This window comes from Talpa europaea (assembly GCF_964194135.1).
Source record: "Talpa europaea genome assembly, chromosome: 16".
NCBI classification, from domain to species: domain Eukaryota; kingdom Metazoa; phylum Chordata; class Mammalia; order Eulipotyphla; family Talpidae; genus Talpa; species Talpa europaea.
The window spans coordinates 586,538-601,228 of record NC_140084.1 but is presented as its reverse complement, the minus strand read 5'-3'; the positions used below and the strand labels follow the sequence as shown (position 1 = coordinate 601,228).

At 74.9% G+C, this 14,691-nt stretch overlaps 1 protein-coding gene across 1 annotated transcript; it reads left to right on the top strand.

Moving 5' to 3' along the window:
• Window positions 1-1,914: 1,914 nt before the first annotated feature.
• On the top strand, window positions 1,915-12,312 carry ZNF469 (zinc finger protein 469; the record flags this gene model as incomplete). Its single annotated transcript, XM_084257881.1, has 1 exon — window positions 1,915-12,312. The coding sequence occupies one exon, from the start codon at window positions 1,915-1,917 to the stop codon at window positions 12,310-12,312; it is 10,398 nt and encodes a 3,465-aa protein (XP_084114007.1).
• Between the last annotated feature and the right edge of the window lie 2,379 nt (window positions 12,313-14,691).

Here is a 14,691-nt window from a genome sequence, read left to right as displayed (position 1 = left end):
CACAGAACACCCTCCCCAAGCCCCCAGGGAGCCCCAAGCCACCTGTGCTCCACAGCCCCCCATGCCTGCTCATCGGCATGCCAGCCAGGCAGGAGCAACCCTGGGCCCTCCGGGCTGTGGGTGAAGCTCCTTCTAGTTGCAGCCCCCATGCACAGATGGGGAAGTGAGGCTGGGAAGACACTGGGTCAGGTCACTCGATGACCGGTGAGGGAGGCCCCATGTGGAAACCCACAGTCCCCTGAACGCCTGCTGCTCACCGGCCTCCAGGCCCGGGCAGGCGGAGAGCGCCCCCCGGCCCTCTGCTCTGGAGGACACGGGCTGGGGCGGAGCAAGCCCAAACCAGCAGCGAACCACCCCCAGGCCAGGCCGCGTGCGCCCGCGCGGAGCCGCTCACCTCCAACAGCCCCTGGGGCCCCGGGCAAGGAGACGGGCCTGCCGTCAGCAGCCGGCCCGGGGCCCAGGCAGGGGCGGGTCTTGTGGGGGCCATGCCCTGTCCTCGAGCACCACAGCATCTCCAGGGGGATCCCTGAGGGGCCCTGGTGGCCGTGGGCCCCGCCCTGGGGACCGCTGGCCCCAGCATGAGCCACCTGGAGGTGGGCAAGTGGGCGTAGCAAGCCCCCGGGACCTCCACAGGCGGGGAGGCCTTGGGCAGCTTAGCCACCTGCCGCCCGGGCTCCTCACGCACAAATGGCAGCGCAAGTGCAGTGCCACCCTCCGGAGCCCGGTGAGGGCAGGGAAGCCGTGGGTGGGCAGCGCTGGCGGTCCGGCCCGAGGAGCTGGGCACCGCCACTACTGACTCATTCAGCAAACTCGCCATAAGTCCTGGCCGGCAGCGCCCTGAGATGGGGAGGGCCGGCCCTGGTGGGGCCCAGAAGGGGGAGCCAGGCCTCTGCTTGAAAGGGGTGGGGCCCCCGGGGGGGGGGGGGAGGGGGAAACGGGGCGGCTTGGCGCCCTCTGCTGACAGCCCCTGGAAGCACACCCCGGAGACCCTGCCGGGGCAGGGCGTGCAGGGGCCCAGAAGCGCCCTCCACAGCAGCCGCTCAGAGGACGGGGCTGGCCGGGGCCCCTCCTCCCCGTGCCGGAGCTCTGTGGCCCTGCCGCGGACCCCATCCCCAGGGCCGGCGGCCACTCCCTGCAGCCCCTGCAGGCCTGTCTCCCGCCCACACCGGTGCGGCCCCTCGCCCCTCTGCGCCCAACTGCCACCGCAGAGCTAGGGCGCCCCCACCAGGCCGCGGGCTCAGCCCGGGCCCCCACACGGCCTCCCGCAGCCCTTCAGGCAAGGATGGAGCGGGGCTGGCCCGGGGACAGGCAGGCCCCCACGCCCGAGCCTCCGCGGGCCTGTGGGGCGGCAGGAAAATGCAATTCCAAGGCAGGCCTGGGTGGCTCTGACGAGCGCTGTGCCCCGGTGGAGACCCCCCCCCCCGCCCCGGCCCCCCAGAGGGGGCGGCCAACCCTGAGCAGGGAGGGGCGCCGGCCACGCCCCAGGGCTTTGTCTTGCAGGGTCTCCCACCAGCTCACCATGTCCTTGGAGCTCGCCTCTGAGGCCTGACCAGGCCCCAGGCACACCCCAGAGATGCCACCTGGCTCAGAAGCCCAGGACCGGGTGGCACCTTCCGGAGGCTGGTGTCCTGGGCAGGGGCTGGCCCGCAGGCCACACTAGGGCTGGTCAGCTTTCCACTCCGCGCCCCGTCCCTGCGGGCCCTGCCCTGTCCTTCCTGGCCCCGTGGGCCACACAGATGGCCGCCTTGAGCCCACGGGCCCGCCCCATTCACTCCCACCCTCCCCTTGCAGGCTCCACTCAGGACCATGAAAGCAGGCGTGTCTGGGGGACCCCGAGGGCCGAGGATGGCTGCCCAGCTCACTCCCCAAAGCCCCCATAGGACCGCTGCCCCCTCCTAGTGTCCAGGAGGGGCCATGCCGGGGGAGCAGCCCCAAGGAGCACCGCCTCCAGCCATGACCGGCGACCTGCAGCCTGGCCAGGCGGCCAGTGGCACGAGGGGCTCCACCCTGCCCCCCAACAAGGACGGTAACCCAGCCGGCAGGACCGCCAAGGCCGCCAGGGAGGCCGGCAGCAGGGCCCAGGCTGTGGACCTCAGGACCAAGCCACAGCAAGCCAGGGGGGTGGAGCCCAAGCCTGCCCCTGTGAGAGCTCACCCCCTGAGCAGCGACCCCGAGGAGGTGGGCAGCCCCCGGGCCCCACCCGGGAGGAGCCCTGCCCAGGCTCGGGCTTGGCAGGCCAGCAGGGCCGGGGAGAGCCCCCAGCAGCTCCGCATTGTGGGCATGGCCAGCGCGAGGGCCAGGCCCGCCCTGGACGAGACCCCAGAGGGCCTGCCAGTGGAGGCCCCCCAGCCCCCAGAGGGGGAGGCCCCCCGCACCCGTGTCAGGCCTGGCCTCCCCAGGGCCGAGGCCCCGCCTGCCCCCAAAGAGCTCAGCTTCCCAGGGCGTGTCCAGGAGCCCCCCTCCAGCTTTACCTCCACAAGCCATACCTCAGCGAGCACCAGCCCCCGAAGGCCAGGCCCCTACCCAGAGTTCCCAGCTGGCGGGGCCAGCCCCTGGCCCCCCGCCACCGAGGACAGCTTCCAAGGTGCTGGCTTCAGGCCTCCCCCCACCAAGCCAGAGTCCTTTCCTGAAGGCAGCAGCCCGGGGGGGGTCTTTGAGCACCCCTTCCCGCGGGGCACCTCTGAGCATGAGTACGCCCAGGGGCCCCTGGTGCTGGCCTTCCACCAGCCCCCCGCCGCGTGGCCGGAGGAGGCCGTGGCCGCCAGCGCCACATGCCAGCTGCCCTCCAGGCCTGCTCCCCCACCCCCACCCTGCTACCCCGGCCGGCCCAGTGGCCTCCGTGCCCCCCGGGATGCGGGCAGGGCTCTCCCTGGCCCTGGCGCTGTGCGCCCAGTGCTCGGCCCCTTCGCAGGTGCCAGGGCCACCTTCCCCGACAGCCTGCACCAGGGCCTGGCGGAAGCTCTCCCAGAGGCTCGGCCAGTGGCCCACGGCGGGCTGGGGAGCCCCAGGGGATGCTTTCCCGGAGCCAGTGGTGTAGACCCTCCCCTGGGGCCTTTGGACACAGAGCTGGCCCCCCCCGGGCCCTCCCCCACGAGACTGCCCCAACTGTGGGACCCAGCCGCAGCCCCGTATCCCACGCCTCCTCTGGGCCCCACGGCCGCCCCCGGAGGGGTGTTCTTTGACGGCCAGCCTGGCCTCGGCCAGCAGTTGGGCCTCCCCCACAGTCCCCCGCTGCCCTGGTCCCAGGTGCTCCCGACCGCCGTGGCCGGCCCCCACCCAGTGGACATGCTGGGCCGGCCGCCTTTCCCGCCGGACGCCCTGGACTGGCAGGGCAGCGTGCAGGGAGCGCTGGCGGCGGCCGGGAAGCCTCCCGGCGCGGGCGAGAAGCTGGGGCTGCTGGGAAACAGCCCAGGCCAGCACGGCGGCTCCCCCGGGCCCTTCCCCTACAACGGGCTGAAAGACCCCGGAGCCCAGCCCCTGTTCTTTGGGGTGGCCCAGCCCCAGGTCTCGCCTCGAGGGGCCCCAGGCCTGCCCCCACCCAGAGTGGTGGCCGCCTCCCCCAGCGAGTCCCCGCTGCCCTCGCCCGCCACCAACACCACGGGCAGCAGCACCTGCTCCTCCCTGTCACCCCCTTCCTGCAGCCCCGCCAACCCCAGCTCGGAGGACAGCCAGCTGCCCGGGCCCCCCGCCTTCTTCCATGCCCCGAGTCACCCCCACCCGCCCCCCGGGCCCTCCCAGGGCCCCCCTGTGCACTACCAGCCCGAGGCCGGCCCCTTCCCCACGGGCGGGCTGGGCGCCCAGGGCGCCTTCAAGTGCCTGGAGGACGCCCCCTTCCCCAGCGTGGGCCCCGAGGTGGCCCAGGGGGTGCTGGAGGGCTTCCCCCAGGGGCCGCCCCCCTACTCCGCCCACCACTTTCCCCTCAGCAGCGCCAGCCTGGACCAGCTGGACGTGCTGCTGACCTGCAGGCAGTGTGACCGCAACTACAGCAGCCTGGCCGCCTTCCTGGAGCACCGGCAGTTCTGCGGCCTGCTCCCGGCCAGGGCCAAGGACCGGCTCCAGCAGCCCCTGGGGCTCCCCACGCCCCCTGCCACCCCCAAGGCAGCGGCCGGCGGGAGCCCAAGCCTGCTCAGCCCCGCCAAGGCCGCCCCCTTCCTGCTGGCCGGAGACGGGCGGGAGGACAGCAGGGACGACCCCCTGCGGGGCAGCCTCGGGCCCAGCCTGGCCGCCCACTTCGCGCTCCCCGCCGCAGACCTGGACCTGGAGGACGCCGCCAAGCTGGACAGCCTCATCACCGAGGCGCTGGACGGCCTGGGCTACCAGTCTGACAGCCCCGAGATCGATAGTAGCTTCATCGACGTCTTCGCCGACGAGGAGCCTCCCGGCCCCCGGGGCCCCGGTGCTGGGCAGCCCCCCAAGGCCAGGGCGGGGGCGGTGCCCGAGAGTGAAGTCCAGCCCCCGCTCCCCACTGCGGCCGACACGGCAGAGCCCCAGGCCCCTCACCTCCGGGACGGGGTGCCCACCCCCCACGCTTGGCCCAAAACCCGCTCCCGAGGCCCGGCGCCCGCCAAGGCCGCCAGGGCCAGCCTGGCCAGCAGGCAGAGGGGAGGGAAGCGGCTGACGCGGCTGCGGAAAGAGCAAGGCCCGGCCAGCGGCCCCGGCGGGCCCTGCAGCGGCGCCAGGGCGCCCCACCTGAGGCCGCGGCCAGTGGGGGGTGGGGCTGAGCCACCCCCGCCCCAGCCCCGGGACCTCAGGAGCCAGGCCCCCCGGGGCCGCGCCGGCCCCCGCCACCGGGCCCTCCCCGCGGCGGCCGGCAGCTCGCAGCGCTCTCGGGGGCCGGCGCGGAGGAGGCGGGCGCGGGGCGGCTCGTGGAGCAAGGAGCTCATCCACAAGATCCTGCAGCAGAAGAACCAGCCGGGCCCCCGGCCGGGCCCCCGGCCCCCGCGGCAGCCCCGCGGCTCCGAGTCTGAGGAGGACGAGGGCCCGCGGCCTCGGGGACCCCGCTTCAGGGGCCGGCCCCGCCACAGCTGCCGGCGCTGGCCCCGCGGCGAGAAGAGGAAGGAGGGGGACTTGGGGGGCCTCAGAGAAGAGAGGGAGCAGCAGAAGCCCCGGAAGGTCCTGAGGCGGGGAGCCCCGACGGACAAGGGCTCCCCAGGCCCAGAGGAGCCGGCCAGGCCTGGCCTGAGCACCCCCAGCTCTCCTGAGACCCAGCACCCAGCAAAGAGCCCAGAAGCCAGAGCCCCCCAGTACGCAGATGGCACAGCGGCGGCCCCCCATCATCCGTCGCGGGCCACCGCCCCGCCCGAGGCCCCAGAGGAAAGCCGACAGTCCGTGCGCCCCGGAGCCCCGGAGCCGCCTCAGCCCGGCAGGGGGGACCCCGAAGGGCCGCCCCCCGGGAGCCCGCCAGGGCCGGGCAGTGCGCCAGGCCCGGAGACGCCCTCCCGCGGCGGAGAGGAGCCCGCCCCACGCCCGGCAGAGGCAGGCCCCCCTGGGCACAGCGCCCTGCTCCTGAGGGGCCCCGGCCTCAGCGGCGACCCCGCGCCCTCTCACAGCAGCACCGTGGGGCGCCCGGCTCCCAGAGAGGGGCCCCGGCCTGACCGCAGGACACCAAGTGGATTGTTCCTGGGACCTGAAGACCCGGCCTCGCGTTTCCACCGGGACCCGTACGCCAAGCCCGAGGCTCCGGACCCCAGCGGCAAGCTCCTGTGCCCGGACGGGGTGCCAGCGCTGCCCCCAAATGCACCCCGCCCTGTGGAGCTGGCCCCAGGCAGAGCCAAGCCTCCGCTGACCCCGGAGTCCGCACCGCTCTTCCCAGGGCTGCCCGTGGAGGGGCCCCACGCCCCGACCTCCAGCAGCCCCGGAGGCAAGGACACCCACGCGGGCACCTGCCCTGGCCCAAGGAGAGCCCCGCCGCCCCCGCCTCGGCCCTCTGTTCCGCCCAACCACGGCTGGGCCCTGCAGGAGGAGGTGGCCCCGCTGCTGCCCAGCCGGGTGGGCCACGTTCCTGGCCGCCCCGGGGAGCCGGCACCCGGCCAGCGCCCCAGCACAGGCCCAGCCCGGTCGCCCCCGGCACCCGGCACGGCCGGCCCAGGGCCTGCCTCCCTCGCGGGCAGCCTGGCCGAGGACGAGCTGGAGATCAGGAGGCTGGTCGCTGAGCTGGAGAGTCAGCTGCAGAGCGGCCAGGGCGCGCAGGAGGCCCCGGGCCAGCCGCACGGAGCCCGGCTCCAGGCCGCCGCCCCGCTGGCCCGGCCGAGGGCACCCCCGCAAGGGGCAGGAACGGCCGTGGCCACCGTGGAGTGGGCTCTGGGGGGCCCCCGGGAGGAGCGGCCCTCGTTCCACCCCGGAGAGGCAGCCCCGCCGCTCGGTGCCGCCTGCCAGCCGGGTCCCCCCAAGGCTGAGCGGGGCTGTGGGGAGTCTTCTCACGTGGGGAGTCCAGCGAGGTGCAGCCCCCGCCGGGACGCCTCCCTCCCCGGGGACAACGGCGCGTCAGGAATACTCGGCCGCCCAGCCCCCCCGCCGCCCCTCGCGGCAGACGGACCCCGCGGAGACCCGCCTCAGCTGGAAGGGGTCGGCAGCCCTGCTGTCCCTCTGGCCCCTGCCCTGGCATTTTGGGGTGCTGGGGTTGTGCCTCCGAGCACCCCACCCCCTGGCGCCTGTCCCGGCGACGGCCCCCGGGAGCCCTGTGTCAGCAGAGCGGGGGCCTGCCCGGGGGCCGAGACCGGCGGAGACCGGAGGCCCCAGCACCCGCCCACCGGCCCCCTGCGTCAGCTCCAGCTGCTGGTGGCCAGATCCGTGAAGCCGGACGCTGACCCTCCGGACCTTCGCGGGGACGGCACGGAAGGCGGGGGCAGGAGCCGCAGCCCCAGCCCGGACTTCCTGGGGGCGGCGCAGGCGACAGCAGCCCGCCCACACCTGGGGCCGCAGGCAGAGGGGCGTCCGGGCTGGCTTGGCCAGGCTGAGGAGCCCGCGGGCCCCAGCGGGGCCAGCCAGCCGCAGCCAGAGACCTGGGGGCACCCAGGGGCGCCAGGCAACCCTGCCACGGTCACCGTCAGCCGTGACATCATCACGCTGCACACGCCAATAGGACACGCAGACCAGGGCCAGGCCACCCCGAGCGCCCCCTCCTGTGCTGCGGGACCGCCGGTCCTGGCCCTTACCCAAACTGGGCCCACCGTCCAGGCTGCAGACCAGGCAGCCGGCCCCAGCCTCAAGGGGCCACCTGCCCTGGCCAGCCCTGCCTCCGCCCCCTGCAGCCGCAGGCCCCTGCCTCCTGAAGACCCTCCCGCGGCACCGGCAGGCGGGCTGACGGGCCTCCCAGCCTCCGTGTCCCGTGGAAGCCCCACAAGCCCCCAGCGTGTGCCGGCCTCTAGTCCCGCCGGGGGCCCTCCCGCAGGAGCCAGCTGCGGCCAAGCCCACGTGGACCCCGCAGCCCCCCTGGCCTCGAAGACGGGCCCCTGCAGCCCCGAGGGGAGCCCAGCTGCCCACCCTGCCCTGGACGGCAGCCCCCGGGAGGGCCCGCCTGCGCGGCCACCCCGCCTCACCGACACCCTCACCCCCGCCTGTGTGGCGGGCCGCCCGGAGGACAGCTCCGCAGGGGCCCCAGCGGGGTCCAGAGGAGAGAGGCCGAGAGGGTCTCCCCCATCGAGGGCCGTGCCCTCCCCGGAAGACGTCCAGGCCGCGGCTCCTCCCGGCATTCCCACTGCAGAGGGCCCGGGGGCCGTCAGGGGGCCCGGAGCCGGGGACCCAGACACCCCAAGCAGCACCGTCCACCGTGGCCACAGGGAAGGCCAGAGGGTTGCTGCTGTGCCCTCTGACCGTTCCACACCAGGGCCTGCAGCGCCAGCTCACGCCCCCTGCCCAGTGGGCAAGGCGGGGGCCAGCCTCCAGGGACAGGAGGGCCTACGGACTCGGAGGCCCGGGAGCCCTGGTCTTACCAGAGCCCTGGAGACCAGCAGCAGAGGCCCCCCTGCCACCTGCCCCTCCACAGGGCCCCGCACAGGCAGAGACACGTCCCCCGGCAGCCCCACTGGCAAGCCCAGACCCAGCTCCCCCCAGAGCCTCGGAAGCAGCCTCCACCAGACACCCCAGGGCGACTGGAAGGAGCCGCCGGCTTCAGGGGAGAGCAGCAGCTGGAAGGAGCGGGCCCCCAGCGGCCAGCCCCCCACCTGCGAGGTCTGCGCGGCCTCCTTCCGCTCAAGGCCCGGCTTGAGCCGCCACCGGGCCAGGAAGCACGGACTGCATCGGGGGGCTGCCTCCCAGCCCGGGCCCCCGGCCCCGCCCCCTCGCCAGCCTCAGGACCCCTCGGAAAAGAAAAGCCGCAGGAGCCCTGGGAAGGAGAGACGGAGGCAGGCGCTGAGCGGCCCCCGCCGCGCTGCGGGGCCGCCCCTTGTCCAGGGCTGCTCCGCTCCGCTGGACGCCCCAGCGCCCGGCACTTCCCTGGGCGTGCCGGGAGCGCCAAGCTGCCCCCCTGGCCGGGAGACGCCCGTCAAGCGAAGGGTGGACTCGAGGCGCCCAGAGCCCGGGACGCGGGGCCCGCCGGAGCAGGCTGCGGCCCGGCCCAGGCCCGCGGCGAAGGGAGGCCAGAGGCGGGGCCGAGAGCCCACGGGCTGGCCCGGCCGGTCAGAGGGGAAATCAAATAAGAAGGCGGCGAGCAAGGCGAGCGAGAGGAGGTGCCCGGAGGCGCGCGGGCCTCCCGTCGCGGCTGATGTGATTTCAGATAGAGGCGGCGCAAATCCATCAACTGTGATTGCCAATTACCCGGCCCCGGCTGGCCGCCGCCTCCCCCCGGGCGCGGAGCGGGAGAGCCGGGCCACGCGGCCGCCTCGCGGGGCCCCGCCAGGCCCACAGGGGACAGCCGCCCGGGGCTCACCCAGGACCCGCACGGCCCCCGCGCCGCCTCCCGGGGCAGGGGCCGGCCGGGGCCAGAGACAGCCCGGGACGGCGGGCACCGGCCAGGACCCGCCCTGGGGACGGTCTGCAGGGGGCCGCGGGGTGCCCGAGTGCAGCTCGGGGCAGGGGCTCAGGGAGGCGCACAAGCTCCCCTCGGGCCCCCCCGGCCCATCCGAGGTTTGTGCTGAAGCAGGCGGCGTCCCCCATAGCTGCTGTCCAGGAGACGGGGCCCGGGAGCAGAAGGGCACCCCTCCCGCCACCCCCGGCCCGGGTCTCGGGGACCCTCTGAGCTTGGCCCATGATGAAGCTGCCTTTTCCCAGCTTTTCCCTCTGGCCTTGACTCGGAAGAAGCAGCCCCGCGTCTGTGGGAAGAGCGGTAAGAAGCCGAAGCCGCCCGCACCCCTGGAGCCCAGGGGCAAGGTGGGGGACAGTGTGGCACTGCCCCCCGCTCACCCACCCACAGACCTCAGAGACTCGGGCTCTCTCTGCCTGTCCCGCGAGGACCCGTGGGGTGCTGAGGCCGCGGGCCTGCCCCCGGCCTTCCCGCTGGACGGCTTCCTCGGCAGCCCGGCGCCCGGCATCGAGCCCTGGGCCCCCTGCCCCAGCCTGTGGGGTCTGGAGCCCGACCGGGAGGCGGCTGGCGACACGCGGGCCCCCCCTGGGGCCAAGGACCGCCTGTCCGACAGCATCCCGGAGCTGCACATGGTCCCGGCCGCCTGGCGGGGGCTGGAGCCGCTTGTGCCCGTGGAGGACGCCGCCCCTTCTCTCAGAGACACGAGCCCCGAGCCCCCCAACCTTGAGCGAGAACGCTGTGCCGGCGCGTCTCCCGGCGACGCCCTGCCCCTCCCCACACCCGGCGCCACGCTGGAGGGACAGGCCCTGCGCCCCCCGGGGCCCCGTGAAGGCCCCGCCGGTCCCCCCAGCCTCAGCTTCCTGGGCCCGGAGGCTGCGGCCAAGGTGGGGAACCCAGGGCCGGAGGGGGCGGCGGCCAGCCCTAGGCGGGGGGAATCCCGGCCGGCCAGAGCCCGGCGGGCGGCCTACAAGTGCAGGGTGTGCTTCCAGCGCTTCCTGGGCCTGGGCGAGCGGGACCTGCACCGGCTGGCCCACAGCCCTGCGCCGCCCCCCACCTGCTACATGTGCGTGGAGCGCAGGTTCGGCTCCCGCGAGCTGCTGCGGGAGCACCTGCGGGAGAAGCACGTGCAGAGCAAGGCGGGGCCCTGGGCCTGCGGCATGTGCCTGCGGGAGGAGGCCGACGTCTGGATGTACAACGAGCACCTGCGGGAGCACGCTGCCCGCTTCGCCCGCCGGGCACCCGCGCGGAGGGCCCCTGGCGGCTGGCCGGAGGGCTGGGAGGGCGGCCGCACAGCCGCCTGCCTCCTGGGCCGTGTCCTGGGGCCGTCCCCCGCTGGCACAGCCCACGCTCCAGGGCCGGAGGCCCCGGAGGACGGCCCTAGGGAGCAGGCGAAGCCCCGGGGTGGCGCCGCCACACCAGCCAGCTCCCCGCCACTCAGCTGGAGCCCCCCTCCGCCCGGGGGCCGGGCCGCCCCCTCTGGCTCGGGCCAGACGCCCCCCAGCCCGCCCCCCAGCCCCTGCCCCGGCGGCGAGCCCCTGCGCCCCGCCAGGCAGGTGCACGCGGACTGCAAAGACCCGGCCCGGGACTGCCACCACTGCGGCAAGCGCTTCCCCAAGCCCTTCAAGCTGCAGCGCCACCTGGCGGTGCACAGCCGGCAGCGCGTCTACCTGTGCCCGCAGTGCCCGCAGGTCTACCCCGAGCCCGGCCAGCTGCGCGCACACCTGGGCGGGGAGCACGGCCTGGGCGAGGAGCTGCCGCTGGAGCTGCCGCACACGCCGCTGTACGCCTGCGAGCTCTGCGCCAGCGTCACGCGCATCAGCCGGCGGTCCTTCGCCTGCAGCGCCTGCAACTACACCTTCGCCAAGAAGGAGCAGTTCGACCGGCACATGGACAAGCACCGGCGGCGGGGGCGGCCGCCCTTCCCTTTCCGGGGCGTGCGGAGGCCAGGGGCCCCCGGGCACAGGGCCCCAGCCTCCCCGGGCACGCTGCCCAGCAAGCGGCGACGGGTGGCCTTGCCCTGCAGCCCCCCGGAGCCCAGCAGGGATGCCCCCCCCTCCCTGCTCCTGCCCTGCCCCGAGGGGGCTGCCGGCACCTCCGAGGGACAGCCTAGGGCCCCAGAGAGGCCCACGGGGCCGCTGGGCCCCCGGGGCAGGGCTGGCAGCCTTCCATCGGGCCTGCAGACGCTGCTGCCCCCGCCTCTGACTCCCTTCCCTGCCGTCCTGGCCGACGGCAAAGGTGGCCACGAGCCAGACCGAGTCCCGGGCGGCTCCGGGAGGGAGGCTCCCGCAGGCAGCCCCTGGCCGCGGGTCCAGCAGGCCACCCCGCCGGAGGGGTGTCTGCCCCAGCCAAGGGCCAGGGGCCAAGGTGCAGAGGGAAGGAGGGCGGCTGGGCCCCTCTCAGGGAGACGTGGGCCCCCCGGAGCTGCTGGCAAAGGTGGCCCTGACCATCGCCCCGAAGCCCCCACCCCTCTCCGGAAGGAAAAGCAAGTGTCCACGAGCCACGTGGCACCCCAGGGGGACACAAGGTGCCCCTCTGATCAGAGCAGCGCCGCCAAGGCTGGGGGCGGCCAGCGTCTGTCGAAGCAGACGTCCAGCCCGCCTGCCCCCAGCAAGGCACCCGCGTTCCCAGAGACACCAAAGACGGCGGCAGCGAGCCCGGCACCCACCGCGCCGGCCCCCGGCACCGAGGGCAGGGGAATGCCCAGCACCCTCAAGGCCAGGCCGGGCCCCCGCTCCCAGGGTGGCGGAGAACCAGGGCACCGCACCAAGGCCGCTGGGGGCAGCCAGCCCCAGCCGGCCAGCGGGCAGCTCCAAAGCGAGACGGCCTCCACCCCCGCCAAGCCCGGCCAGCCGGGCCAGAGCCCCACCCCCGACAAGCTTGCCCCGAGGGCCACAGCCCGGGGCTGCCCCCAGGGCCCCGGGGAGGACAGAGAGGGCGCCGAAAGAAAGAGGAAGAGCCGGGCCCCCCGGCCAGCCAGGAGCAGAGGTGGGGGGACAGTCCCCGGAAAACCCCCGCGGGCCCCCCGGAAGCAGCTGGCTCCCAGCCGCGTGCTCCCCACCAAGCCCCGGCCCGGCAGCCAAAGCAGCAAGACGCACTCACAGCCGTCGGCCCCGCGGGAGGGGGAGCCCGCCCATGCCCACGGGGGTGCCCGGCAAGGGGGGCTGGGCCAGGCCTTCCCCCCGGCGAGACCCCTGCACAGGTCCCTCAAGAGGAGCAGAGCTGTCCTCGGCGCCGGACTCGCCGCTCCCCACGCCCGCCGCACGGCCGAGTCGCAGAGCAGCCTGCTCAGCCAGCTCTTCGGGCAGCGGCTCACCAGCTTCAAGATCCCGTTGAAGAAGGGCGCGGCCGAGTGAGCTGCAGCAGCAGCGCCCCACGGCGGCCGTGGAGGGGGAGCGCCCCCGCCAGTGCCCCTCGCCCGTGGCCGGCCCCCTCCGACTCCCTGATGCGCACGGGGCCTGCACCCCACGTCAGGGCTGAGACTGTGGCGTCTGGAGCAGGGCTGGGGCCCGGCGAGGGCAGCCCCGCGGCAGCCCGCCTGAGCCCACGCAGCCATCTTCTTAGTACCGAGAACTTGACGAGCGCAGAGCTCCCCCCGCCCCTGCCCCCCGCCAAGGCACAGCGCCCACAGGGCCCCGCCTCGGAAGACCCACACCGGGCCCCCCCAGGCCGTCCGGCAGGGAAGCGGAGGCGGCTGCCGGCCGATGGTGACGGGCTCGCGCTCCATCTCTTGCTGCCGGTGCCGGAGTGACCCATGGGGGAGCCGCCTGAACCCCCACCTCCGATGACAGGTGCCCCGGGCACCAGGCTCCCCTCTGGAGCAGACAGCGACTCCCGCGAGCCCTCCCTCCTGCTCCCCACGGCCCTGCCCGCCCCAGCCCCCCGGCCGCCCCCGGGGAGCTCCCGACCACGTCTGCGATTTTTCTTGAAGTCTCTGGTGCTAGTTCATGTCATAATGTGAATCCAGGACCCCGGTTTGCTTTCCGAGGGACCCCCGTGTTGGGGTCGGGGAGGCCCCGGCCCCGTCTTCCCCGGCTTCCCAGATGAGACACTCGGGGCCCAGGGCGGCCCTGGCGCCCGGCAGCCCGTGCACTGAGGTGACCCCAGAATTGCGTCCTCGAGGGGAGCAGGCGGGTGGGGGAGGCTTCCTTCTGCCCTGAGGGTCACCGTTTGTCTCCCCTGTTTCAGCCCCACCTCGGGCCAGACCACCCTCCTGTAGACACGACGGGGCTCCGGGCGCCGCGAGGGCGGCACCCTCCTGTCAAATACACTCCCGCTGTTTTTGCAGAAGGCCTGCTGTGTTTGTGTCCCCCCCACCGTCCTGGGGAGCCCTGGGAGCCCCCAGGCCCTGCCGGCGCACCTCCGTGGGAACGGCCCCGGCCCGCCGCCAGGTGGCAGCACCAGGCCAGCTGCGGGCAGGGCCCCTCTGGGCAGCGCGGGCCGCCACCGCCCACGGCCTCCGAGCCACGCGCGAACGCGACCCACGGACACTGCCCGCCTTCCGTGCCCTGGGGCTGCCCCGAGGCACCCCCCGCCGGGTCCGGAGCCCAGCGGGAGCCGGTGAGGGCACGGGTGCGGGAAGCAGCGCCCCGGACCCACAGGGGGCGCCCCAAACGCTCGGCCAGGCTCTGGGGCCACCAGCGCGGGGTCGGGGTCAGCCAGTACAGACCAGCTGCCTGCAGCCCGTCCCGAGGGCACCTGCCTGCCCTAATCGTGGTGCGCCGCGTCCTGGGTGCCCATCGTTGCTGGCCGGGGGCGGCACGTCGGGGAAGCTGGCCAGGCGCCCGCCCCCAGGGAGTGCCGGCGCAGGAGGATGGCGGCCTCGCTGACCCCCGCCCGGCCCTTCCCCCGCCGCGCCGCACGCGCAGTCCCGCCCCCGAAGGGGGCACTGCCTCCGGGCCGCCACCCCCGGGCCGGGTGTGCTTGGGTCTGACAAGCCAGAGGCGCCCAGGATGTGACCAGAGCAGAGAGCAGGACCCCCCGCGCCTGGGCCCGGAGACCCCAGGCAGTTGCCCCTCCAGCCTCAGTCCCCTCCCCAGCGCTGTGCCAGACGCGGGGTTCTGGCCAGCTCGGAGGTCTGCCCCGCAGAGCCGGCCCGGGACGCGAGGGGGGCAGGCGAGAGGGGCCGCGGGGCCACCCCGGGAGCCAGGCCGCAGAAGCAGCCCAGGAGCGGCCCCTCCTCCCTGCCCCTCCTGCAGCCGAACCCCCTTTCCTCACTTAATTTATTTTGACATCCCGCCTGCCCTTCGACCTCCTTACGAATCACGTGATGCTTAAAACTTATTATCCAGCGTTGAAACAGGAAGTTAATTAAACCCTCGCGGAGCCGCGGTGACGAGCGTCAGCGGCTGCCCGTGAGTGAGACCGGCCGGGCCACGCGGGACAGGCCTGCCCTTCCCCACGGGCGGCGCCGACGGGGGCGCGGGCCCTTCAGCGGCCTCCACGGCTGCCTCCAGCGAGGACGTCGCTGCCCGAGCCTCGGTGGCGGGACTGGCAGGGGCCGGGGGCCTTCTGCAGAGAGTAGGGGCCTGTGTTGGGAGGAGGGGCCGGGGTGCAGTGCCCGCCCGCTGCTGGCACGGAAGGAGGCCCCGTCTGTGGGGAGCAGCCAGGGCTGCCGGGGAAGGGGGAGTGGGCCGGGCCGTGGGAGGGGTGTGCAGCAGGCGGCGGGACAGCTGTGCAAAGGCCCTGTGGCCGCAGGCCGCCCGCTCCGAGGAGGCTCGGCAGGAGTGGTAGCA